General features: G+C 42.1%; 2 protein-coding genes across 2 annotated transcripts; one reads left to right on the top strand and one right to left on the bottom strand.

The window, feature by feature from the left end:
• The first annotated feature begins 44 nt into the window (after positions 1–44).
• On the top strand, positions 45–6,636 carry LOC125739182 (SEC23 interacting protein). Its single transcript, XM_049009035.1, has 18 exons — positions 45–218; positions 658–1,139; positions 1,228–1,432; positions 1,520–1,713; positions 1,824–1,913; positions 1,993–2,113; positions 2,210–2,299; positions 2,386–2,527; positions 2,607–2,815; positions 2,895–2,995; positions 3,173–3,343; positions 3,439–3,534; positions 3,620–3,796; positions 3,985–4,140; positions 4,229–4,331; positions 4,806–4,991; positions 5,075–5,237; positions 6,393–6,636. The coding sequence occupies exons 1-18, from the start codon at positions 98–100 to the stop codon at positions 6,472–6,474; spliced, it is 2,889 nt and encodes a 962-aa protein (XP_048864992.1). The 5' UTR covers positions 45–97; the 3' UTR covers positions 6,475–6,636.
• A 749-nt stretch (positions 6,637–7,385) lies between these two features.
• Positions 7,386–25,844, bottom strand: csgalnact2 (chondroitin sulfate N-acetylgalactosaminyltransferase 2). Its single transcript, XM_049009060.1, has 8 exons — positions 25,693–25,844; positions 21,955–22,719; positions 20,192–20,408; positions 10,336–10,437; positions 9,867–10,045; positions 9,183–9,277; positions 8,987–9,068; positions 7,386–8,883 (listed from the first exon to the last, which is right to left on the bottom strand). Exons 2-8 carry the CDS (start codon positions 22,601–22,603, stop codon positions 8,591–8,593), a joined length of 1,617 nt encoding a protein of 538 aa, XP_048865017.1. The 5' UTR covers positions 22,604–22,719; positions 25,693–25,844; the 3' UTR covers positions 7,386–8,590.
• Positions 25,845–27,227: the final 1,383 nt, after the last annotated feature.

The following is a 27,227-nucleotide window of genomic DNA, read 5'->3' as shown; positions in this document are numbered from 1 at the left end:
CAGGAGGCGTGGCGCATGGGTTGTGTAAACTTTGAACTCGGACTTCCGGTCCGCTGAGTCGCTTCTCTTCTGGTTTACGTGTAGTTTCTGCTTGAAAATGGCTGAGAAAAAGACAAACTCCAGCACTAACCTGCTGTTCTCCACAGCACCGGAGTTCAGTTTAAACGTGCCCTTCATACCTGTGAGTCAGGCCGCGGGTCCGGCTGTGTTACCAGCAGGTAAGATGTGTCTTCAGCCGCTTCGGGAGCTCAGCTGTAACCCTTGGCTGAGATATAACTGGTGGTCTAGTCTGGGTATCAGTAGGAGTGTGGGTACCTTGGTTATCCCCATCTATCTTACTGGTCTTAGTAACCGTTTTTCATAGCGTGGGTAAACGGTATGGAGCGGGTACGGTGTACGGATGAATGACGTGAAAGCCTACTAGAGTAATCTTAACGACACTGTCCTGGACTGTTATCCTATAAAACAGTGCAAATGACACTATTCTGGTGACGAATACTTGTTTAAACACCCGCTGGCACCTGGCACAATCGGCTTTAACGGCTGTCAGTACATTAAAATCTCCGGACTTTATGTTTTGAAACCTTGATTGATATTATGTTTTGGTAAATCGTCTGTGAAAGTGAAAGCCTAACGATGCTCGTTTCTGGCATCTAGATGATTCTGCAGATGTGGGGGAGGAGGACAGTTTTCTGGGCCAAAGCTCTAGTTCACAACCTGCCACCTTCACCTACTTCTCAAACCCGACAAATAGCAGTGATCCTTTTGCTTCCATTGGCCGGCAGTCCTGTGCACCTCCTACAGCAACTTCAACCACCGTGTCCATCCCCAGCGAGCCCCCTAGCTCTTCAGTTTCTCATCCTGCTCCAGTCTCCCAGTTTGGAAATGTGGTGTACCCCAACCCACTGGCGAGGAGCATACCGCCTTCAAACACTACAGCCCTGCCCCCTCCACAGGCTCAGCTGCAAGGGTACAACCCATACCGCCACACGCCCCTGAGCAGCCGGGCCAATCCCTACCTGACGCCCCCGGAAATCCAGCAGCACCATGTACAGCCGCAGTCTGTGGCGTATTCTCAGAGTGTGCCTGTGGCCTCGCCTCCTCAGATGTACCAGAGTGTGGCTTCCCCCTTTTCACAGGTGGGCTTGTCATTGTTCCCTCTCTCTGTTTATTGCCTCTTGTGTGTGAGACACTGCTTAATTGACTGTGCATGTGTTTGATATACAGGCATCACTGGCACATGGACAGTTGCCGCCTGCCCCACCCACTGCTGGTCCCCTGGTGCTGGCTACGCCCATGATGCCCTATTCCTACAGTGTGTATGAACGCATTCAGCCTCACTGGTTCTTCTGTAAACAAGTGGAGTCAAAGAAGATCTGGCTTCCATTCAGCATCCTAGACTCTATTCAGCTAGAGGAGACATTCAACTCAGGTGAGCAGCAGTGCGCGTCTGTCCTGCTGCCTGTGTGACCTGCGGCTTCGGGGATAAATATGCCCCGCTCCTGTCTCCACTACTTAGTCCAGCCAGACCCAGAGAGCGTGGTGGTGCGCACAGATGGTGGCCGCTATGATGTGCAGATGTATGAGCGCCTCAGGAACGCTATCTACTGGGAGGAGGACCCAACGGAGGTGCGGCGCTGCACCTGGTTCTACAAAGGCGATGCAGACAGCCGCTTTGTGCCTTACTCCGAGGAGTTCAGCGACAAGCTTGAGGTGTCCCAGTCCCCACCACGACAAGCATGTGATTGGATAAAGGTTCTTCCCCCAACACGTGTCAGTACATCATCCCTGACACGTGTGTTATGTGTGCTTCTGCTCTTTAGGCTGAGTATAAGAAAGCAGTTTCCACAAACCAATGGCATCGTAGGCTGGAGTTTCCTACAGGAGAGACCATTGTGATGCACAACCCGAAGGTAAGCTTCTCAGATGGTGCTCGTGACAGCAGAGGCTGGAATGTCCTTAACCATCATATCCCCATCCTCTGGCCCTCAGGTTATCGTTCAGTTCCAGCCGTCCGCAGTGCCAGACGAGTGGGGGACAACTCAGGACGGCCAGACACGCCCCCGGGTGGTGAAGAGAGGAATTGACGATGAGCACGATGACATCCCCGACGGTATTGCCCACCGTCTCACTCTGCTGTTCAACTATAATGACTTCTTGGATGCACCTCCTCTGTTCATGTTTTCTGACAGCCTGTGCTCTTCTGCAGGAGAGATGGCTCAGGTGGACCATCTGGTCTTCATGGTCCATGGGATTGGCCCTGTGTGTGACCTGCGCTTCAGGAGTGTGGTGGAGTGTGGTATGTATCTTGCAGTGTTGAGGCTGATTCTGGGGCTCATTTAGAGGCTCCCGCTGTTGTTAATGCCCCTGTGTCTCGGCCATTAGTGGATGACTTCCGCAGCGTCTCACTGAAGCTGCTGCAAAGCCACTTCCAGAGAGCCCAGGAGGAGCATATCATCAGCCGTGTGGAGTTCCTGCCCGTGCAGTGGCACACTGCGCTCCATGGGGATGCCACTGGTGTGGATAGGTGAGTCTGAGGCGTGAGCACCATCCTCCTTCGTTGCCCCCCCTCGGTATGATGACAGTATCACTCTTCTCCCTCTCAGGCGGCTGAAGAAGATCACTCTGCCCAGCATCGGCCGCTTGCGCCACTTCACCAACGAGACCCTGCTGGATGTGCTCTTCTACAACAGTCCGACCTATTGCCAGACCATCCTAGACACGGTGGCCATAGAGATGAACCGGCTGTTCGCCCTCTTCATGAAAAGGAACCCTGGCTTCCAGGGGAGCGTGTCCGTGGTGGGGCATAGTTTAGGTCCGTATGGAGGTATGATGCCGCCACGTTCTGTTCAAGAATCCCGTGATTCTCATGTTTCTCCATCTTTGGTTTGCAGGTTCTCTTATCCTCTTTGATTTGCTGTCCAATCAGAAAATGGCTTTCCCACTGCTGCCTCCCCCTGCTGCTGACAGCAGAAACCTGGAGGAGAGTAAGCAGGTGTGGATTTCATTAAGTATCATTTGAGAATTGCAGCTTGTTGCATGAACCTAAGGACGGTTCTGTTTCAGATGCTATTTTTGTGGCACTGTGATTTTAAAATATTTCGCTCTGACCCCCCAAAAAAAAAAAAAACCTGACATGTTCTCATCGTCATGTGCTTTGGCCTTCCTGTAGGTTGCAGGTCCCCTCCTACAGGGAGGTGATGCCACCCCCCAGCAGGTGGTGGATGAGGGACCTGTGCAGGAAGAGGAGGAGTTAGCCAACCTTTCAGCTGTACTGGAGCATCTCAGCCTCTCTGAATACCTCAACACTTTTCAAGAGGAAAAGATTGACATGGAGTCCCTGGTGAGAGATGTGTTCCAGCCCCTCTGAGATGGTCATAGGATGGGCTAAGGATCCTTTCATTATCTCTTATGAACTTCTTTCATTCAAACTCAAAGCTCATGTGTACCGTGGAGGACATGAAGGAGCTGGGAATCCCACTCGGGCCACGGAAAAAGATAGCCAAATTTGTGAAAGAGCGGATGGCCACGCAGGTAAGCCATTAGCAAGCTTTTTCCACAGTAACACTTCCCGTGTATTAGCATATCAACCCTAGCCCCCCCCACTCCTTGTCACCAGACAGCGAGACAGGCAACATCCGAGTTCCGGTCGGCCCCGGAGACAGGGAATCCGACAGCCCAACAGAGCCAATTAGCAAATGCTGTTGCTGACCCTGTCTCCCAGAAGGTCCCTGGTGGAGGCACGATGTCCTCTGTGCATGTGGACTATAACTACTTTGAAGTGGGTACTGGGCAGGTATGTGTGTGTAACCTCTGATAGAGATGAATCTGAACTGCTTTTTGTTTGTTGTATTTAGCATAGCGGCAGAAATGTGGATTTTGCCAGGCCACTGTGTAATTAGTTAGCAGTACACAGCCACATAGCCAGCTGTCAGACTTATTTTACTGTGATGCCTCCTTTACCTGTGCCACATTGATCTTCAGGTGTCTGTGGTCTACCACACTCTGGACTTCGAGCCTGTGAATTTCTTTGCCTTGGGCTCTCCTATTGGGATGTTCCTGACTGTACGTGGCCTGGAGACGATTGAGGAGAACTACCAGCTGCCCACCTGCAAGGGTTTTTTTAACATCTACCACCCGGTCAGTCTGGCCACTTGTGGAACCGCATAGCGTGTCCCTGCTGGCTGTCAGATTAACCTGCAGTATTTTTACCCATGTGCCATTGTAGCTGGACCCGGTGGCTTACAGGATCGAGCCAATGATTTTGCCAAACATCGAGCTGAAGCCAGTTCTCATTCCTCACCACAAAGGGAGAAAGAGGCTCCATTTGGGTACTGACCTTCTCCATCAGGCCTGGTTTTGCTTTCATAAGCTAGTCATTTCTGATAGACAAAACCCCTACAGCCTTTCAGATGGGAATGGCTTTTAAATTCAGCACTGTATTGGAAGCTAAAAACACTGCATTTATAACCCCGAAACAACTCGCCTAGAACACACTGCACTGAAAATCCAAAACCACCTTATTTAGAACTTAAGACCCTCAAAAATACTCTCTTACAACTCAAAAAACCCTCACTTAGAATGTAAAAACACTGCACTGAAAACACTGCTTTCCTGCATATTGAATGATCTCTGTTTCCTGTCTCTGCTGTTCACTGGCAGAACATTGAATGTGTTTAAAGTAATTGGCAAAGCTAAATAACATTGGGTGCTTGATTCTCATGGAGTTTCTTAGCTGGCACAGCTGTTAAAAGTAAGTTTTGTTATATTGAAGCTAAGCTTGCTAATCCCTGTGACCTTGACAGAGCTGAAAGAGAGCCTGAGCCGTATGGGCTCTGACCTGAAGCACGGCTTCATCAGCTCCCTGAAGACGGCCTGGCAAACGCTAAATGACTTCGCCCGTGCCCATACCTCCTCACCCCAGCTGCAGGCAGAGCTGGAGAAGGTGGCCAATCAGATCAAGGAGGAGGAGGAAAAGCAGGATAGTGAAGGTCAGCAGATACCAATGTCAGGATTTGCTTAGTGTCAGCGTTGACGCCCTGGTCACCCGTTTACCTGACATGTCCTCTTATAGTTCTCAGGTTGGTGGAGAACCCAGACGCTGTCAAGGAGGAGGACCCCCCGGTGAAGATTGGGATGCTGAATGGGGGTGGGCGCATCGACTATGTGCTGCAGGAGAAGCCCATTGAGAGCTTTAATGAATACCTGTTTGCGCTGCAGAGCCACCTGTGTTACTGGTATGGAAACATTGTGTTTGAAATAGATATTAACTACCTTTTCATTGTCTGCTATGAAGGAACAAGAATCTGGACTGAGATTCAGTCTCTCCACATACAACTGACTTGGCAATGAGTATGTTTGGGGGTCTTCAGCATGATTCCCTCTCAGTACAACAAAGTTCAGACAGGTGGAATAAAAGCCTTCTCCCTACTGCGGGTGGCTCCAGTAAGGCTGTCACTTTTTAACCAATATTCAAACATTCATTTGAACATGATGTGGAAAGTTCATATTCAAACAATAATTAATCTATTCAAATTTTTAAGTGTAGCGGAAGCCTGTAAGTGCATTAGACCATTTATTGTAATTTTGTTTACCATCAATGGAGCCCCTAAAAGGTGAGGGTTCTCGCTACACTTGCCCATTTGCTGCAACATGATGGCAAGGATAAACCTAAATAAGACAGATATGTCCTGTAAAGTGTGCTTTTAATGAAAAACTTTGGGGGACAGTGTATACAGTGTACATTTAATATGATGCTTTTTTTACATGTATAATTAATAAATTGCACTGTGTCCATTCACCACCAGTTACTTTAAGCAAGACAGCTGGTCTATTGAATATGAAGTACACACACAAACACTGAAATACATTTTTCAGTGTTTGTAATGTATCTGGAAATCTCCATGTAAACCTAACTTTACCATGGTTTTGGAGTTAAGGTTTGAATTCCAACCCGCTTTCTGGAATTTTTCAGTACCGATTTGCATATCCCCATGCACATCACTAAATGAGAATTCTAGAGAGGAGGAAGGTATACCTGTAAATGGGTTTGGGTTTAAACCTTAACTGTCAATCTTACATTATTTTCCCGGCTGTAATATCTTTAAACAAAAGTAAGCATCACCCCTTGGTTTTCTAGATTTCTTTAAGGGTGGATTTTAATTAATATTTCTATGTATGTACACTTCATGTTCAGTAGTCCAGCTGTCTTGCTTAGTTATTGGTGGCGAATGGACACAGTGCAATTATTAATAAATACATATAAATACACATGTGAAATTTATATGATTAAGATGAAATTTGTTTGAATTTGAAAAAAAGTGACATCCTGCGTTTCCACACAAGTCACCCTTGTTCATCTGTTCAGTAGTTTATGATCCTTTGTTTTTCAGGGAGTCTGAAGACACAGCTCTGCTGATCTTGAAGGAGATCTACAAGATGATGGGCGTCTACCCAGAACAGACCTTGCATTAGTGCTGGGGGGGGGGGGGGGAAAGATACATTTTCTTTCTGCTTTTTTGTGCTCTATTTGAAGTAATAGGATTAATACATCATGAGTCTTCAATTATAAGCAGAAATGAAATTTCTAGTGAATTTCAACTATACTCCATATTTTATAAACTATATAGAGACAGATGTTTGCTTGTTGGTCATTTATATACTGGTGGTGAAAACACAAAATTAACAGACAAGCATTTATTTCCAGTGAATAATGAATAGTGAATTGTGGATGCAACACTGTATATGAGGCTCTGGTCTGCAGTGTGGTAATAAACAAGGGGCCCATCTATAATCTCCACATTACATTAATGTGAAAAAGGCCTCTCGGTGAGACATCTCTGCTTTCATTGCATTTCAACTGGTTTGTTTACATTCCCTTATGAACTGTAACAGAAGGCCCCTTAAGATGGGTGATGTTAAAGCACATTGCCTAGCAGGGGGGCGCTGCAGCCACTTGTGGCATGAGCTTTCTTAACTTTGCGGTGTTAAATACTCGCATTGTCAACGACTGGATGGGTTTTATGGGAGTCATCTCACAACCAAATTCATTGGCTGCATCAAAGGAAACATTAAATAAAGGAAAGATTTAGCGTTAACATGTACTGTACTGTTGTCCTCGACTGCTGAAAATGTTTATAATGAATTCAACTAACTTTCACCTACTGCTCACTTGAAAGCAAAGTGGAAGTCGATTAAAAACACTGGTCAAACTGCTAATGTTCACCTCCTTTCAGCTTGCTTTTAAAATGTACCGGATGCTGTCAGCAACCTTCAGATTTAATCTACTTGTATAAAGTCCTACACGTGGAAGCAATTTATAAGGATTATAACAGCCAACGGAGACTTTGTCCCATCACACCAGTAACACAGGAAGTGAGGTGGGCTGCTTCCATAAAAACTGGGTTTAATTACTTTCTTTAACTTCTTGAAGCATAAGACAATCCAGAACAGTTAGAGAGAAGATAAAAGCAGAGCTCCACCCAGACCACTGCTGCAGTTAAAACACTTTAAAAGGTCCCCATGAATAAAACACACAACAGCAACAAATCTGTAAGGAAGCTCAATGCCAGTTATTCAAGTTAGGACAAAAACAATCCATTAGAAGTAAAGAAGCACAGAAGTGAAATCAGGCTGATATTAGAAAATTAACAACTTTATGCATAAATTCCAATGGGAGAAAGGCCTCGTCAGGGTTGTTAGATGCTGTCAAATACTGTGAGGTTTCAGATACTTCCTGACATAGTCTGATCATTGCCTACGGTAAATCCTATGTTATCCTCTCAAATCACAGGCATATATACCTGTGATAAATTAAATCCCTGAAAAACATGAAAATCCATCAACCATTTACAGGCCACTGGGGTGTTTCTGTGCTGAGAGCTGACATCACCTCCATATTTCAGCCAAAATGGACTTATGGACAACACAAATGTAACCAAAGCAAAATGTTTCTGAATGACAGTTAAAAAAAGCACACTTTGCATCCATTATCCAGTTGACTACAAGGTGCCTTTTAGTGCTATTTCAGCAGGACAATATCAGATGACTGCCATCCTTATACTACCATCTCTCCTGCAGTATAACACCCAAGCGGAGGGGAGTACAGCAGCAGGAAGGTCTAAGGAGAGGCCATTAGAGCAATGTGACACGCATGCACCTCAGCTCAGCTGCTCCTGGTTTATTCCTTATGACTTTGCCATGTATCACACATATCTTCATACTTAAGAATACTTCTGGGAAAAATTTGTAAAATTGAGGTGCCTTAGGAATTGTTTTTGCAGCGCCACTCAAACACTCAGCTTCTGAATGTTATTTTTTTAGGATACACAGCAGAAACAGGACATCAGCCTGTAAAAGAGACAAATGCTCATTTTACTCAAACTGCCTTTCCTTCATTAGATAGATCAATATAATAATGTTAGAAAAGGACTTCATTTCAAACTGATTTGTGGAAGACAAAGACAGTATTGTGCATCATTTCAAGAACAAGCCAGCCTTGTTCATTCTCTTCCTTTCCTGCCTCAGCAGTGAACTTCGGTTCTTTTTGCTCCGTGTGATCTTCAAACCCTGCCTACTCATTAGGTCTTGCCTACTCATCAGACTTGCTCTGGACCTTGTAGGCCTGCTTGCGAAGGTGCTGTTCAATCTCGTCCCGGAACACCAGCATGCCTAAGTGAGAGTGTGAAGCCTCATTCATGGCCTTGGACTGGATGCACATGCGGTACTGTTCTGGGGTTAGCTCATCTGCACAAAGCTTCTCGTGCCACAGGTGGAAGAGGCCAGAGACGGGCGTCCGCACAACGACAAACTCGCTTCGCAGGTATTTTCTGTACAGGTGGACATCCTCCACGCCCCAGCCTTTCACTTCAAGATCAAAGCCTCCTGAAGAGAAGGAGAAATTCAAAGATTTGTAAACAGGAACATGACTCATCAAGAAAGCTCAGACAGGTGGGGTTCTCTCTGCTGTGGGTGTCTCCACACATACCGATGCTGAGAAAATCTGAACGATACTGGCAGGTCATCCCAAATCCAAAGTCTCTCCAGAAACCAGCATCCTTTTTATGAACCTGAAAAGTAAAAAAAAATGTTACAATCTCCTGAAAGCTTATAAAGAATTGGCCAATGGGTATAATATTTAATAATATTGTCAGGCGATTTATAATATTTCTGGAAATACTCACAAGCTGATGTTCAATGCTGGGAGATAGCTCCAGGTTCCCATAAACGATGGCAGGATTGTACAGGCTGAAGACCACTGGATAAAAAACTCTTCTGCCTAAAGAAAGAGGAATGTTAAGAACTAACACAAAACAGAGCCAGTAATTCACCTCAAACTGAACACACCAACATGCATCTGAAAACATCCTTCTTCAAAGCACATTTCCAGTATAGGGTCACACACTATAGGCACTACTGAGACAAAAATTAGCCTAAATGCGTGCTTTTGGGGTGTGGGAAGAAACTCCAAGGGGCAGACCCAGGACACGCTGGCCTGGGAGCGCCTAAATGTCGGAGGAGGTGGCGGCTAGGGAGACTGAGGTCTGGTCACCGCTGCTCAGACTGCTACCCCCACAACCCAGATGAGCAGTGAAGAATGAATGGAAGGATAGATGGATGAAATTCAGAGAAAGAACATGCAAAGAACACTAGTATAGCAGGAGTGGAATTCAAACGTGGGGTTCTCTTAAAATACACAAAACATAAAATACAAATAAGACCTATACACGCAAAGCAGACCATTTACCTAAATAAAGGAGTAGTTTATTTTGGAATGTTTTTAGACAACTACCACTGTACCAAGCATATTGGAATAAAGAGATATATTTGTAAAGCAGAGCAGAAAAAGACAGAATAAGTAGCAATACCTGGAGACGTATTAAGCCGACATGTGTTGAGGAACTCGGGGCTGAAGTAAATGTCAACATCACAAAAGAACATCAGCACGTCACTGTTCCCCCATGCGTGGGCCCCTATATTTAAACCACGCCCCCGTGAAAATTCCTCATCCACAGGGATCAGGGTGTAGTTGGAGAAGCTCTCCAGCCTATGAAATAAAGACAGGAAGCCTCATCAAACACTCTAAGACTCAAACAAACAAAGTTCAAGATAAATGGCCTCCAAGGACAGATTCTTCAGATTTGGGGACCAACACATAGAGATAAATACTGATTTATTTACCTACCCGCTTGAGTATCAGTATTCCACAGCACTCCACACCCTACTACAAATTTATCTGCAAAATGTCTCTACAAATTTCAATGCAGAAGTAAAAAGGTTATGTTTTATGTTTTATAGATTCTATGTAGGGAAAGTAACAACATTCTAAACACGAACCTGGACATTTTCTCCAAGGAGGATCTCACCTCCTGAAGACCTTTCTGTCCAAAATAGACGACAGTGAGATGCACCCGCTTGTCACGCTGTATGCAGACCTCCCTGAAATGAGAGTGACACGATCAAGAGGCATAGTAGAGCACAGCAAAGCAAGGAGGAGCGTGAGGCCATGGGAAGGCACTGTGGGACCACAGCAAAGCGAAGGGGAGTGTGCAAGGTCATTGAGAAGCATGACAGACTGTAGCAAAGCAAAGAGGAGTTTAACAACATCATGAGTATATTTGCACACACTGAACCATTTTACTAAAAAGAGGATTTTGCCCACATACCAAACTAACCTATAGCAAAACACTGGCTAAGATAAAGAACAACCTAGAGGTGGATTATGTGACCAACATGACAATATTTTTGGGAGGAATAACAATCCACGATATAGATCACAATTATTTTGTTTACAAGCCAACCATACTCGAATATGTGTAATGGTAACTGACCATACCATTTAACCAGCAATTCCATCCTATGAAGAAACACTGCTTATAGCATCATAATAAACTTTAATTAAAGTATGGAAAATGCTGTACATATAAAAGAAATTGAGTAATATAGCAAAAGTGTTTTTATTGTTTAATACTAAAGTGTATAAAGTTTTTAGTACAAATTAGCACTTCACCTTGGTCCAAAACTGCACTGCTGAACTTAGTTTACAACAAATAATAGATAAAACTGGTTGCGTTAACACCTGTTGCACAAACAGTATCTTTGCAAAATTTGCAAATTAAATTAGATCCATGGAGGATTTCATAAATTCAAATACTTCCACATAACTGAAGTATAAGCATTTTGGAACCAACTTCTCTTCATCAGCTATGCTGCACGCTGTTTAACAATAGCGTCGACGGCCCGTCTATGGAACATGGATTGTTAATGGCCTGACTCAAATGCAATATTTTTAAGCAGTCTGACAATAAAAGAAAAAAACTTTTTTTAACCACCAATTTAGCTAACTGTTGCAGCCTCCAAACACGCAGGGTTCACCTGATAGGATAGATATGGTAGGATTAGAATGTCCTGTCCTTTTATACAAATTAAAAGAATATTTTATAATATATTAAGTACACTTTAATTGCTATTACAGTTGAGCATGGGCGGTTTTATTTTGAAAAGATACAAGTGACATAGGTAATGTTTTCTCATATTCGTTTTATAATTGTCAGAGTAACAATGCAAGGGAATGACAAGCTGTTTCAGCCGAAAACTGTGCATTTTACTTTATTTCAAATAAAATGCAAGGTTGCCAACTTTGGTCAGCTCTCTAGACTGAGACTTTCAATTCGGGCCTATCTGCACACGCATGCATTTACATGTATGTAACAGTTTTTTGTTTACCTTGTAAATGATCTGCAGGGTTTGCAAACTACCCTAATGCTTTTGATGTAGCAAATTTTAGGTTTATAATGGAATAATATAGATTTGCCATATGATTTTTTGAAAGCATGAGCCACACACCAGTAAACCAGGAAACTTTTTTGTTTCACCTGGGTTTGTCTAAAAAATAACATAACTGTTAAACAATTTTCAGCAAAGTTTACGTTAAGTCACCAGTAAACTATGCCTATTTAGCAAAAATTTATAAAATACTGCATCTCAATACTTTTCAGCTGTAAGATTTCAGCACAGAGCCACTCTGTTAGGAAGATTATGGCTTTGGATGGCTATGGATTATGGTTAAGGTGTTAAGGGCACGATACACTTTACCTGAGGCGTACACAACGCAAACAGTGCTTTTTTTATTATATTATTAATACAATTTTCAAACATAAATATGCAGATTGCAGACAGCATACCATAGGTTATGTACCGAATCGCATACAGGATTTACAACTTGAAAATTAGTTAAACAAAATATATTACAACCACTGCAGAATGTAGCCGTATATACATATACACAAATGTCTGCACAATCATGCATGTTAACATAAACATAATAATAATAAAAAGTAGATGAATACAACATAATCCAGGGGTGATGCTACCTAAAGCTCAAGTAAGTTGTACTTTTCAATACATTCAATAAGTTTAACACTGTTTTTACTTCTCATACATTTTAAAGTTTTAAAAAATGACAAAAAAAATGTAGTCAATATATGATGGGTTTTGACTACATTTGTGTATAAAAAATGTTGCTGAAATACAGTTTAATAAGAAGGTATTGATCATTACATTCATTACTCCAGAATTCATATTTTACCTGTATATAATTAAGCAAGTCTATTTTTAGTTTTTATTTATTTATTTTTTTTACATCAAGCCATTGTATGAAATCTTCCAAAAAACGTTTGGAGCATGGACACTGTAAAAACAGATGTTCAGCTGTTTCAATACCCTTGCAGAACTGATGACAATTTCCATCAAAATTAAATCTTATCCTTAAGAACTCACAAGATGGATAAATGTCATTAAGCAACTTAAAATTAAGCTCTTTAGCTTTGGGTGAAATAGGGAATTTGAAATATTTTGTCCCCCCGCGACCCAGTAGGGTAAACGGTTTGGAAAATGAATGGATGGATGGATGAAATATTTTGTTATTTTATTGGAAACTGAAACAAGGAAACACTCTAGACACTTTGTGAGGAAGACCATGTGTCAGAAAGTCCCTTATATATTTATGTTTATCAGTAACAACATAGTCCCCTACATACAGACGTGATAACTGAGGGTTGACTGTAGAAAACATCAAAAAACCCCTTGGGCTGAAACGTCATGCCTTGAGGTATAGCATTGATCACAGCATAATACTGTCTTATAGTGCATGTGAAATTTAACAAACTCATTGTATATTAAGATATCAGCATGTTCCTCCATCATACATGAGATAAAGTGTTTTTTTTTTTAACCACTCTTCAAAAAATAAAGATTTGCTACAAATTTATTGTCCCATATGCGGCAAATTAGTGAGCCTGATTTTTCCGTATGCAGTTCAAATTTAATTGGCTATTTATTTTTATGATCTTTGGAGGAATATGCAGAACGGAGGCAGGGTAAATTATTTTGAAAGACTTTCAACCAATTCTACCAAAAACTGTAACGTCTCTTCACAACCAAAAATTCAGTCTAGTCTAGAATTTGGAGATTTGTCTTTGACAGTGTTCTTCAACAATAATTTTTTATTTTTCAAGAATAACATCTAGATATTTTAGTTTTTTGAGTATCACATATGTCCTTTAATGGACTTGAGTGAACTGGCAAAAGCTCACATGCTCACGTTTAAGTTTAATCATAAAAAAAATAAAAATAACTAAACCTATTGCCTGTGGAATTCGTTCTTTGTTGCTGAGAAAAATTGTTGTATCATCTGCAAACTGACATATGGATAATTGCTCTCCAAATACCTTGAGCTTCTTTATAGAGGCATCTTGTTTTATTAAAATAGCTAACATCTCCACTGACAAAATAAACAACAAGGGAGAGATAGGACAACCTTGCCTCACTCCTTGTTTAACGTTGTGAAGTACCTAATCGGAGTGAAACAGAACTATTAATCCCCCTATAGAAGATCTTAACTAAATATTCCAAAATATTCTAAATCATTAAATATAGATAAAATGTTAAAACCTATGAAAGGCCTTTTGAAAATCAAACCATCTAACATTCTTCTGAACTGATCTACCTCATGAATCCTGGGTATTACTAATTATTTCTGAAAGACCATATTTTAGCCTATTAGCAAAAACGAGAGCAAAGATTTTATAATTTGTATCGAGCAAAGTATCAGGTTTTCAATATAACAGTTTTTTTAACAGGTCTAGGTATGAGAGTTATCAATCCTTGTGTCATTGAGGTAGTTAGAAACTGATCATGGGTACATTCCAAAAATACCTTATATATGAGATTTCTTATAGCATTCCTGTCTAGTCAATGACAATCAGTGACTTCATGGATGTTTTCCTGGTTCTGATATTTTGAAAGAATTAAGTTGCACACAGGCAAGAAAGGTGCTGTAATTTACTGAAGTTTTATTTCTGACTGTAAACGTCTGATGAATGCATGATATGCAACCACGAGGAGTGAAGTGACTTACTTAATTAGTCCTCCCAACCATGGTTGATGGGGGTTTAGGATTGGAATTCCATGAGCCTGGACGAGTGTTTACACTTGGCTGCCCACTTCCTCTCCCCTACACCCTTCTCAGGTTGCCATTCACCATTATTGTCAACTGGTGCATCCATTTTCTCCTACATGTCAACAAAATTGCATTATTCTCAACTGGTCTTCAAATGAACCTAAAGATGAGTCAGGACACTGGTCAGGACTCTCTGCATGGTGCAAGCTACATTTAAATGGCTATCCAAAACTGTCTTTGTTGGAAGAGAGATTAAGTACTACAAGAAAAGAAATCTATACCACTCGAAAAAAAGTAGTAGAAATTTTGCATTTTTCAAATTAGTAAATGCCGATTTACAAGAATTTTTCTTTTTTGTAATGGTAGGTTCAAAGCAAATAGCTACACTTACTATATTTTTTAATAAGTGTTTAAAACTATTTTACTGCAGTTCAGTTAAATGTTGCTCTTTCATTTCAACTTGTGACTGTTAACACATGATGTAAGACTTTCTGCCTACAAGGTTTTAACATTTGATTGAAATGCTTCTTACACCTTTATTGCTCAGCTCATATTACATATAGAGAGTTGTACAGAGATCAGTGCATCTACGTATTTTATAACTGATATTTGAATTGTGCTTCAGTTAGTATTCTCATGTTAGAGACTGCTTATTTTGCAACACTGAGTATGATTGTGATATCAGAACCAGTCAACAATATCCCCTGTTCGGAGATCAGTGCAGAGCCGCCACCCTCAGTGTCGTCTTTGTTGTTTGTGACTTTGTAGGATTTGCAACAGCTGAACACGTGTGCACACACACTTGGGGAAGATGGTGGCGCAGGAGGTAGTGCTATCGTTCGGCAACTGGAAGGTTGCAGGTTCGAGCCTGGGTTCCTCCTGACCCCATCAAAGTGTCCTTGAGCAAGACACTGAACCCCAAATTGCTCCCGGTGAGCAGGTTGGCGCCTTGCATGGCAGCCTCAACCACCGGTGTGTGTATGAGTGGGTGAATGTGAGGCATAAAATGTACAGCGCTTTGAGTACTCGTAGGAGTAGAAAAGCGCTATATAAATGCAGTCCATTTACAATACACATCATTTTTTACTTGTGCATTTTTACTTTTCTTCAGGCAGTTGTCATTATGTGTTTCATTGGGATGGCACTAAACAAACGTTACAGCATCATCTCCTTGGTCAATGCAGATTCGGGATTCATTACTGAATACCACTTTCATCCAATCATCCACAGTCTACGACTGCTTCTATTTAGCCCATTATAACCTTTTCTTCTTCTGTTTAGGTGTTAATGATGGTTTACATTTGGCTTTCCTGTACCTAAATCCCATTTCCCTCAGCCGATTTCTTACAGTTCAGTCACAAACATTGGCTCCCATTTCTGCTAATTTGCCTCTTGTTTCGTTGTACATTTCTATTTTCAGGGAATATTGCTTTGAGTTTTCTGTCCTGATGTTTGGATGTCTTCCTAGGGCTACCTGTATGTTCCCCTTTTACAACATACCACTTTTATTTGTACTTGCTCCAAATTTTAGACACAGCTAACTGGGAACAACCAACATCTTTTGCCACACTCCGTGTTGATTTACCTTCTCGAAGGAGTTTCATAAACCTTTCCACCGTTTCAAATGGTAGCTCTCTGGTTGGGGCCATGTTTCCTGTCAATCAGTCAAGTGCAACAGCTCACTATGGTCTGCAAGCACTCTCTTAACTGCAGACTAATTTTGCTAATTAGACCTGTGCAGGTATTTGTTTCAGAAATGCAAATTACAGGGTGATTCCATATTTTTTTCCTCTACTTGATCGGAAAAAAGATGTGCTGTTAATTGCAACAATGTCATTTTATGTTTTGGAGGTATGTTTTACAAAGCCGGACTATTCAACTGTTAGGTAAAATGGTTTTGTGTCATATCTTAGACTACATAGGAAAACAACTGACTGAACATCCTCCAAGAGTAGCGATTCCATATTTGTTGCCAGGGGTTGTATTTAGGCTGTAGGTCTCTCAAATCTATATCTGGTGCACAATGGCACTGGTAATGACAATGACTGGTATACCACCCACCCCTACTGGGCAATTTCGTTAAATATTTTATCACAATTTTTTCATATCACTCAATACTGAGATTTACCTCAATGTAATTAATAAATAATTTCCAATGATAATTCAATGTTTCTTTACTTTGAGGCTCCATTTATGCTTTATTCCCTTAGGACACCCCTTAAACAGAACATGAAAAAGATGACATATTGATTGAGCAGCAAACAAATCTAATTTTAATAAATAAATCATGCACTATACTGCGAGTGTAACGGGACCCGTAATCTTCAGCACAGGACTTTCGGTTTGGTGCGCATATGTACCTAACGAATACAGCGAATGCGGAACCTTTGAGTGTTTGTGTGTTTCCCTGAACAACATTCGGAAAGGGGTGGATGAAGCCTCACCACAACGCATGCATGTGTACGTTCTAAAGTGAAGCTGCAAACGTATAAACGTGAATCCAACTGCAGCACAGGTATCTTTTAAATTCTGCACCATAATGGATATTTTGTTATGCTTTGTATTTAAGACCATATTTATGCTGCACAGCTCTAATGTGAAGCTGAAAGCTGCCAATGTGAACACAGTACAGATCATGTGAGGCTAGTTTTCTAAATATGCACATTAACGGATATTTCATTTTTATTTACATGACAGAATATTTATTTTGATTTACTTGAGTAAATTTTTTTAGTAGGTTGCAGCAGTATTGGCAAAGACTGTTTGAGAGTCATACTTTGTTCAGAAAACCACTGTTCAATAAAGAAAAAGCAATTTATGCCGTTTCTTTTACCTACTATACTGAAAACGTACCAAAGCATGACTTCAAAACCAAGGTAAGTACCCAACTGTGTACCGTTACTCCCCTATAATATAGTGGAACTCAAAGGTGTGGTATCTTCTGATTGGAAGCGTGCCAATATAACGCTCATATTCAAAAAAGGGGGATAGAAGTAATCCTGCGAACTACCAGCCAATCAGTTTAACTTGCATAACTGGAAAAGTGAAAATGGTAGATTATCTGGATTCAAATAACATTCTGAGGAATATCCAACATACATTTAGGAGAGGTAGATCCTATTAAACTAATCTACTTGAGTTCTTTGAGGAAGCTACAAGAGAAATTGATCACAAAAATGCCTACGATGTGATCTACTTAGATTTGCAGAAGGCCTTTCATGTTGTCCCCCACAAACGGCTCCTGCTAAAGCTCAAAGCAGCAACGATTTTAGGAACTATAGCAGCTTGGATCGAAAACTGGTTAACGGACAAGAAGCAGCGATAGTTATTAGAGGCACAATGTGACAGTGGGCCCATGTTCATGGTGGGGCAACGCAGGGTTCAAATTTAGGACTACTATTGTTCCTAATTTATATGAATCACATTGACAGCAATACATACAGTAAACTGGTTAAATTTGAAGATGACACCAAGGTGGGTGGTGTAGCAGACACTGAACTAGCAGCACAGAGGCTACAACAGGATCTTGATTTAATTGGCGACTGGACTGATACCTGGCAAATGAAATTTAATGTAGATAAATGTAAGGTAATTCATGCACGGAGCACAAATATGAAGTACAAATATTTTATGGGTTCCGCTGAAAAAGGCAGCTGATTATGAGAAAGACCTTGTGTGTATGTTGATGCCTCCATGTCCCACTCTCGTCAGTGTGGGGAAGCAATTAAAAAGGCAAACAGGATGTTTGGTTACATCTCTAGGTGCGTGAAGTTTAAGTCAAGGGAGGTGATGCTAAGATTATATAATTCCTTGGTAAAAACCCACCTAGAATATTGTGTGCAGGTTTGGTCATCATACCTTAAAAGGACATTGCTACCTTGGAAGGGGTTCAACATAGGGCTACAAGAATGATTCCTGGTCTTATATAAGATATTCCTCTATTATATTAATATCTGGATGCTGTTCAGCCAAATCGCTAGAAGTCGTGACCATAAGTGGAAATTAGTGGGAGAACATTTTAAATTGTATTTGAGAAAGGATTTCTTCAATCTTCCTTTTAGTGTAGTGCAAGCTAATACCCTTTGTTCCTTTAAGGCATCTAGATAAGATTTTAACTGAGCTATTAGTTGAGTTCTCTCCAAAACGAGCTTGATGGACTGAATGGCCTCCTCTCATTTGTAAATTTCTTATGCCTCTTAACTCAACCAACTGGGTCTGCTGGTTTTTTTTCGATTTCTACCTCAACCGAAATGTTGGAACTTGACCATTCCTTCTAAAACTTGCATAGGTCAGACACATTCAAGTCTACTAATTTGGACTTTGAATGGGGTCGGTTGAGAAAAATTTAGAGGCAACTCATCTGAACACTCAGAGCAAGACAAAACAAAGTACACTTGCTAAAACTTGCACGGATTGAAACCCCTCTCTCTTCAGAGTTGTCACTTGTCATTTATTTCATGTTTATTGCTTTTGTATGAGTGCTTTTTGTGTATACTATTTTATATTAAATGTTAATGCTTTTTATCATTAGGTTGGTAGATTATTTGAAATAGGTAATCATTAGGGGGTCTGGAACGGATTAAATTCATTTACATTATTCCTTATGGAGAAATTCAACTTAGACCTCAACCAAATCACAACTCGACCAGCCTTCTGAAACAAATGCGTTTTCCAGTGTATCACTATACATTTTCGTCATAGGACACAACACTAGTAATACAGCGACAGCATGGTTTATTACTGGATTTTTCTGACTGTCACCTGCCTCGTACTGCAAAATAATTCTGTTTTGAACCAATACAGAATGCAAATGAAAGCTGCAACAATAATTGCTGGTGTCTGAGACTCAAGTGCTTGCATTCTGCATGTTCTCCGGGATGGCAATGCTTAGCGTGATGAAATTTGTAGTATTTTGAATTTTAGTTGGCATGAGTTTTTGACAGAAATTACAACACACAGCACCAGTCTGTAGCATGTCATAGACTTCTATAAAAATGTCCTAAGTACAGCTACACACCACTGCTTTTTATATTTTTTATCCACAATAATTCCTTTTTAAAAAGGTGTGGTTGCTGACACCAGCACTGAAGTTTCCTTTAGGTGAGTGCTTATCTCTTCCAGGACTTGGAAGGTGCACCACTAACTCGAACCTTGCTGTGCATTTGTTGTGCATAGGTTGCCCATTTTCAAAACAATGTGATTGGTGGCAGGTCAGGTTTAGTTTTAGCACTGACGAAACTCTGATGCTCACATTCTTCCTAATCTTTCTGAATTCTCTGTGGATTATTACTGTGTGCATTTCTCATGGACTGAATTTTACTGTGGACTTTCATTTAGGATTTTGCTAGATTAAACACTGTACATATTGCTTTTGACTTACCGGCTCTCCTGGTGAGTTGTATTTTGACTGTGTTGTCTTTCATCTCCCTGCCTGCCCTATTGCATTCTCTTATTTGTTCAATCCCCCAATTTATGTTTTTACAACTGTCTGCACTTTTACTCCATTGCTGGTCCAGACAAGAAGTCACAGAGAAAGTAACATTATTTCATATAGAACTATCACTATTTGCCATATTGATATTGAGGATGATTATCGCAATATAATTTTTGCCATTTTTTATTGCCCAGCCCTAATTGCAATTAAACCTGAATTTTCTGAATTTAGTTTAAAAAAATGTGACGGGAAAGGCAAAGGTGAGGCACCCATGCCAGCATGCTACTTCAGCACCTTACCTGAAGTTATGAAGAAACTGCGAGAATGCCTCGGTGCGGCCTGAGAGTGGCACAATGATGTTGATGGCGGTATTGCTGAGGTCCACAGCCGTGCTGCGCACCTTCATCAGTGGCCCAAACGGCCGAAACAAGGTTACGTGGCGGAAGCTGCTGGTGCCCTCCTTGCTGTAGAAGAGCTCATACAGAGACCCTTTGTCTCTCTCTGTCCTGTACAGACCTGGAAACGGAGCCGGGTTCGAGGACACTCAGTGTTTTGAAATTCAACGAAAAAAAAGCCACATGCTCCCAAAGAACTAGTACAGTGAAAAATCTAAGAATTACAGGGGGAGTTATGGAAAAACCCAGAGCGCACACAAGCAAAGCACAGAGAAACTCAGCATACGGTTATAAAAAAGGGGTGATTCTGACTTTCTAAAGACCCAAGACCTGAGGTTAGACCTTCATTTTCCCTTTCTCCAAGTAGTTACATCTCAGTTAATGTTAACTGCACTACGCCAAAACTCATGACTCAAAATCACCTTAAGGCCATACAAAGGAATTGTATCTGGCCCCAAATGGAATAGGAGACTCTATTATACATTCTCTTAAGACAATTGATCTTAAGATTAATAAAAATTTGCAGAGATTACTGTTAAGTGAACGAAACACAATTTTAAAAACAACAGTAAGGTTTCTGTGCTTGAGCAACTAGCCTGATTTGTGGGGGTGTTTCCCTGGTGCCCTCCGGTGGAATTTCAGCAGAGCCACCAGCCAGGAAATACAAAATGTCTCACCCAGACGTGCTAATATTAAACGTCTTTGACACAAGAGAGAGAGAGAAAATGAACAAGAGGAGAGGTCCTGCAGATTCTTGCCAGCAAGGAACAAAATTAAACAAGGCTTTTTTTATATAAACCAAATACAATTTCTTTCCCCCAGGAATGTCTCAGCTGCATCTCACATGAAGCCACATAGAGGTCTGCTAGTACAGTCAGTGATGCCCATCATCAAACAAGGCATTCATTCAGTCTGAGACTCCGGGAACAAAAAAAAAAAAAGACAGACGCTACCTCATCTTCCACACTCCAGACACACTTACTCCAGGAGCAAATGCATCTTCAAAACCCACGTTTTCAAATTACTTCAGTAAGATGACTCACTGCTGCTCCTCATAAATAATAAAGGAAAATGGGACTCAAGGGTAACACCAACGTGTCAATGGTGCCTTTACTCTTAAGGCCTAATCCTGAAGCAACGCAACTCACATACAAATAATACATCTGATCTAAACGTTAGGAGTGAGGGTTTGAACCAGGTGACACCAGTGACCTGATTCATGTAGGTAACAAGGGCAGAATTTTAACTACAGATGACCATCTCCATAACACACATACAGTCCAATCTGAAGCACCGCAGTGCAACACAGCCAAATTCAGCCTTAGGAATAAAAGGTGTGACATCCTCAGCTTATGAACAAACAGAAAATGAGAGAACCTGTGGTGAGTAGCTGAAAAGCAGACCAATACCAAGCACTCACTGAGTCTTGGGGACACATCAAGTTACTCACTTCATGCGTTTACCCTCATAGCACTGCTGAACCTGCAGCTTTCTCTGTGCAAAGACAAATTTCAAGTATCTTTCAAATATCTCTGTGCCTTAAATGATCTAATATAAAATTAACTCAACTTCATATTCTTGTTTCTCGGGTCCCTGTATAATCTGCCAGAGACTGTGAGATTGCACCAAAACCCGGAAGTTTCCACTAAGAGGATGGGAAGTCGTACCTTCCACAAAATCACTCTCACTGTACATTTGCCTTTGCACGGGTACATCTTCGTCCTCTGGACCGTCATCCTCTTCCGGGTTGTTGATGACATCCAGGCCAGCTTCGATGACCTCCGCAAGCTCGTCCCTGCGATCCTTACGGACGGGTTTCTCCTCGGGGTGTCGAGTCAGACCCATCTCCAACTGGTAGACCTTGGTGGTGGTAAAGCTCTCAAAGGCCACCAAAGCATACTCGCTGGGGAGGCGGGCTCCAGTGTTCACCTCTGCCTTCTCAATCTGCCCATGGAGGAATTCCAGCAGGTCACTGGGCTCCTGGTCTTGTGTCTCCACATGGGCCCGGCCTCCAGGATCCTTCTCCTGCAAGGCCTTCAGCTTGTCACCCATCTCCTGAAGTTCCTGCTTTAGCTGGGCGATCTGACGCTTCAGGCTGGACACACGGCTGAGGTGTCGCTCCTCTTGCTCCTGTAGCAGCGTCTGGAAGTGCTCACGGCTATATAGATCGCCTGCAAAGCCGGGCAGGGAGGCACCGGCGTCACCGGCGGGACTGCATTCCAGCAGGTAGAGGAAGAGTGTGAGGAGCAGCACTAGCAGGAGACCCAGTAGCAGCCAGCGGGCCCGGGCCTGCAGGAGTGGCCCCCGTCTGGGCATCACGGATGGCTCTCAGGGGATGGAGATCGCCATCCTCGTAAGCCGAGGAAAGCAGCATCAACACTGGATAGAGAATGCAGAGATGGTCCAGGAACTGCTCATTCTGAACAGGCTTCCTGAAATGAGAACAGATTCAGAACATCACTTACCCAGTTCAGGAATACGAAACCAAAAGGAGACTTAGTTGCATGCTCTTTAAGGGTCTTTAAAAAAGTATTTGTATAAAAAGGGACACTTGTTAAAAATATCACCTGTTTCCACATCTCATACCGAGCCAGGTGTAGAGCTGATCTAGCTGAAGTTGATTTGATTTGTTTTTTGAGTCTGACAAAACTTAACTTCTGCAAAGCTTTGGGGGAACAGGCACTCGGAAGTCTCTCTGCATTTTGTACTCAGTTCTCTGAACAAGTGCATACATCTTTTATAGCCAAAACAGACATACCAAAATATGTTAGTTCCTCCTTCCTGTAATAATAAAACCCATTACTTACACAAGCTTGCATTTTATGTTGTTTAGTATATTAAATGTTCCAATGCAGAAATTACACATTACAATAATCATATCTGAATAAACACTTATCATAAGTTTTATTATTAATTACTGATTGCATTTATTTTGGATTTGTATACTCATGGATTTTTCTTCCATAATCTGCAGACTCAGAGCTCACAGGCACCACAGAAGCTCATGCGTAGGACGAAGTATTGTTCAAAATTTTGATACCAGTAAAAGAAGGATACCTTGATTTCAATACCGGTTCCTTAACAATACTTTTTCAATACCACTATGTTTGTAAATCAATTTCAACAACAACAATACATGAAACATTTCAGCACTAATCTTTTATTTCAACTAGTTGGTTTGTGAGCTATTGGTTAGTTATTGGGGGGGACGACCATGATCATAACAGGACACAGCCTTTTATTTATATTTTACCAGGTCTCTCACGTTTTATCAAAAGCCTGGAGTAAGATCACATGTTACAGTCAATGTGTGACATTTTAGAGCCCTGCCTACTGCATTCATCGGATCTTGCTCTTCCACCTTGTCTGCACTCCATATATACTCCTATCCATGTAATAACCTGCTTGCAGCAGGATCACATGCAACAAATGCCATTTTCTGATTGGCTATTGGCAGAAAACTCCACTCCGCATGCCAGCGCCACACCCATTAATTCTATATAAACAGGACACCTTGGCGTTATCCCTTACTTCTGTGAGCATGTGAAATGGTTGAAATGCATGTCTCACACAATCAGTGCGTGAGATATGAGAGGCCTGTTTTTACTTAAATGACCTGCAACAAATTTATAATACATTAGGGGGCAGCGTGTGGCTCAGACGGCCACCAGTTCAAACCCAGCCTCAGCACGTCTGCGGGTCCTTACAAAGAGCAAGCTGAGGGAGGCATAAAAGAATTTCCCCATGGGGATCAATAAAGTATCAATTTTTATTTTATCAGGCCAACAGATCGATCTCTTATTTTCCACAGAATAAAAAAAATGACATTTCTGTAATCTTCTGCACTTCCATGAAACTTCCATGTTAATAATAATAATAATTGACACTTTTATTGAAATTGTCTTAGCCCACTGAACCACACGCTGCCCCCTCTGTTACAACCCGTCAAACAATCACCAAGTGATTACTATGAGCACCTCCACAGAAGTGTCTCTCAGGACAGGCAATCGGACCAAATTGCTCCTGCGTGTGAGCGAGATCATCGGATACACATCACACCAATTCTCACTCTCTCCGGGTGTTTCATGTGGTCAGCCGCTATATGGGGGGCATATTTTGGCATAAATGAGGGGCACGTATGCAAGTCGCACCATTGCTCCTAGTTATAAAATTTAGGTGCACTGTTTCCAAAAATAATTGCAAAAAACAACTATACGGTCTTAGCCTGAAACCCTGCAGAGCCACACTATTGATTTCTTAGGCATTTTTTGCACTGCATGACATACAATAACAACAAATTTGTGAACTGGTTTGCGTGTGTCTCTGGGCATGTTTTTCCTCTTTGAGATGAAAGGCTAATCATAAATGAAGTGCTGTTAAAACTACAGCTTCCTGTTAGTGAAAGTTTGATACAAAGTTATGACATGTATCACTGATGGGTCTCTTTATATCACCACCTATCCACCTAACTGGTTATTTCAGACCCCAAACTAGCAGCTAAGGGTCTGAGCGACCTCACGTCCACCTTCTTAACGGCTCTAAGGGTGATGACGCAACTTTCTGAACAATGTATCCAGGCAATGCTGCTTACCAGTGTTGTTCGGGGACGTTAACATCGATATTGGACAAGAAATTGATACTTGAAAAACTTTAACTGGCAGTGGGCAACTTTTCGAAACCATCCAGGTGAAGATATGTTGCCCTTTGTCTCACCTGGTTGACAATTGCCTGGCAATATAGCTCAAAGTTGCCCTCTGAGTCATCACACTAAGAGATTCATTTTTACCCCGTTTCAAGTTATCGGGGCTCTCACCCAAGCGAGCGGAAGGATTAAGTCAACCGTGAAACTAAAAAAAGAAAAGAAGAGTGCGTTCATCCGTTTGAAAGAGGGTTACATCCGTAAACCAGAGTCCCATTTCCGTTAAGATCAAGATGCACACCGATAGATAATAAAGCCAAATTGATAACTGAACTTCGTTTCTTCTAAAACATAAAAAGCCGTGAGGCCTGGCGACGAATGTGTACATCCCCATCAGAGGATAAACACAACCCTTTCAAAAAAGACACGTTTACCAGCAGCTCCCCTGGGCTTTTAAAGCCGCTCCAACTCCGGTCCCGCAAACTCGGCCACGCAGCGCAGAAGCGCGTCTTCCAGACACCGAGCTCACATAAGTCGAAGGAAAATAAGCGGGCAGCGTCGGCTCCCGGGCTCTATCAGGGCCGTCGTTGGGGTCTCTGGGTTCGCTACTGGCAGCCCAGATCCACACCTTCGTCCCGACTCAACGTGCCCGTTTTCTGGCTCTTTTGTGGGCTTATGAAAGCCTCTTTCACTATGCGACCTGAATAACCAAACCGGCTGACGCATAAAATGAATTATTAAAGTGCATTTGTTTCTAGGCACTTACCTGGGGGACGGCAGCGGCTTGCTTTTCAACCCCGACACGGCGCCGGTAATGGAAACTACGTGGAGAGCTGGAGCCGGGGTCGAGCACCGCATAATGCGCGAGCCAGGTGGGAGACGTCATTTCCGGCTCTCTGCCATTCTTAAATGGAACTGCCGCCAGTTTCCAAACGCACATTTATTCGTATAAATAGCTGATAATGCGGGATATCACGGTAGGTTACTTCTAAACAACTACTTTAATTTTCTCCCTTCGTGACACATTTATATTATTAAGTTATTAGTGTAATCGGCGATTAAACTGTACAAGCAAATACATTAATACAATCCCACCAAAAACGTACGTACCTCTTTAAGGTTTTACATACAGAAAGCATGGATATATCTTGCTCGGTCACTATGATCAGAATTAAACGGGCAGCATGCTGAGATCTCAGGTCCGTAAACGGCAACTACTGCAGTTCTGCGCCTGTCCTGAACATCACTTTACCCCGCTTCAGGTCCAACAGAAGGGGCATTTCTGGTACTGGACACGTCTATCATAATAACAGTGTTTCCAAAAATGTATTGTAGCTTGGCGCAGCTGCAGTTTTACTATACAAAAAGGAAAAAGTGCCACTTTTGGGTACCATACTATTTAATAATTGTTTCAAAGAGAGAAGCCTGATGGTAGCTCTGCTGTTAAGTATTCAATCCATCCATTTTCCAAACCGCTTATCCTACTGGGTCCCAGAAGGCACGAGGCAGGGAACAACCCAGCCCATCGCAGACTCACACACCATGCCGCCCTGTTGTTTAGGGGAGACTGGGGATGGTTGCAACAAGTCTTATTTCTCCAATTAGAAACATGCTAGAGTGAAGATACTCATACTGCACATGCTCAGTTAGGCCCTCTCTCCACCAGACAGAAACTATACAGTTTCATCATATGCTGCTGCATTTATTGAAAAATAACTGTTTTGAAGGTATAAAAGTAAATTTTTTTGCAAGTTGTTTTTTTGACTTACTGTCCATAGCTTTTTATTTTAATTGATTAAAACATTCCTAGTTCAAATCATTGTGATATTGACTTTTAAAAAGTATTGTTAGCATGTTTCCCTGACTCTTTGAATAGCTAGCACATGGTGTTCTGTCATGGCTGGTAGGTCAGGGACAGTTGCAACAACTTGTTGCAACCATCCCCAAGCCAACCAGCCATATTGAAATAGACTACATATCCATCCATCCATCCATTTTCCAAACCGCTTATCCTACTGGGTCGCGGGGGGTCCGGAACCTGTCCCGGAAGCAATGGGCACGAGGCAGGGAACAACCCAGGATGGGGGGCCAGCCCATCGCAGGGCACACTCACACACCATTCACTCACACATTCACACCTATGGGCAATTTAGTAACTCCAATTAGCCTCAGCATGTTTTTGGACTGTGGGGGGAAACCGGAGTACCTGGAGGAAACCCCACGACGACATGGGGAGAACATGCAAACTCCGCACACATCTGACCCATGCGGAGACTCGAACCCGTGTCCCAGAGGTGTGAG

Source organism: Brienomyrus brachyistius, chromosome 3 (genome assembly GCF_023856365.1).
Source record: "Brienomyrus brachyistius isolate T26 chromosome 3, BBRACH_0.4, whole genome shotgun sequence".
NCBI lineage: Eukaryota > Metazoa > Chordata > Actinopteri > Osteoglossiformes > Mormyridae > Brienomyrus > Brienomyrus brachyistius.
The sequence above is the reverse complement of the archived record's forward strand: the minus strand, read 5'-3'. Positions and strand labels throughout refer to the sequence as shown.

What these genes read in the sequence shown, in the direction of transcription:
- LOC125739182 (XM_049009035.1), top strand. Translation starts at nt 98, where the DNA reads ATGGCTGAGAAAAAGACAAACTCCAGCACTAACCTGCTGTTCTCCACA. An exon ending in TCCGGCTGTGTTACCAGCAG is followed by an intron (nt 219 to 657) that starts GTAAGATGTGTC and finishes TCTGGCATCTAG; the next exon opens with ATGATTCTGCAGATGTGGGG. An exon ending in GATGCCACTGGTGTGGATAG is followed by an intron (nt 2,528 to 2,606) that starts GTGAGTCTGAGG and finishes TCTCCCTCTCAG; the next exon opens with GCGGCTGAAGAAGATCACTC.
- csgalnact2 (XM_049009060.1), bottom strand. Translation starts at nt 22,603, where the DNA reads ATGCCCAGACGGGGGCCACTCCTGCAGGCCCGGGCCCGCTGGCTGCTA. An exon ending in TCGGCTTAATACGTCTCCAG is followed by an intron (nt 9,278 to 9,866) that starts GTATTGCTACTT and finishes CTCTTTCTTTAG; the next exon opens with GCAGAAGAGTTTTTTATCCA. An exon ending in TTCAGATTTTCTCAGCATCG is followed by an intron (nt 8,884 to 8,986) that starts GTATGTGTGGAG and finishes CCTTCTCTTCAG; the next exon opens with GAGGCTTTGATCTTGAAGTG.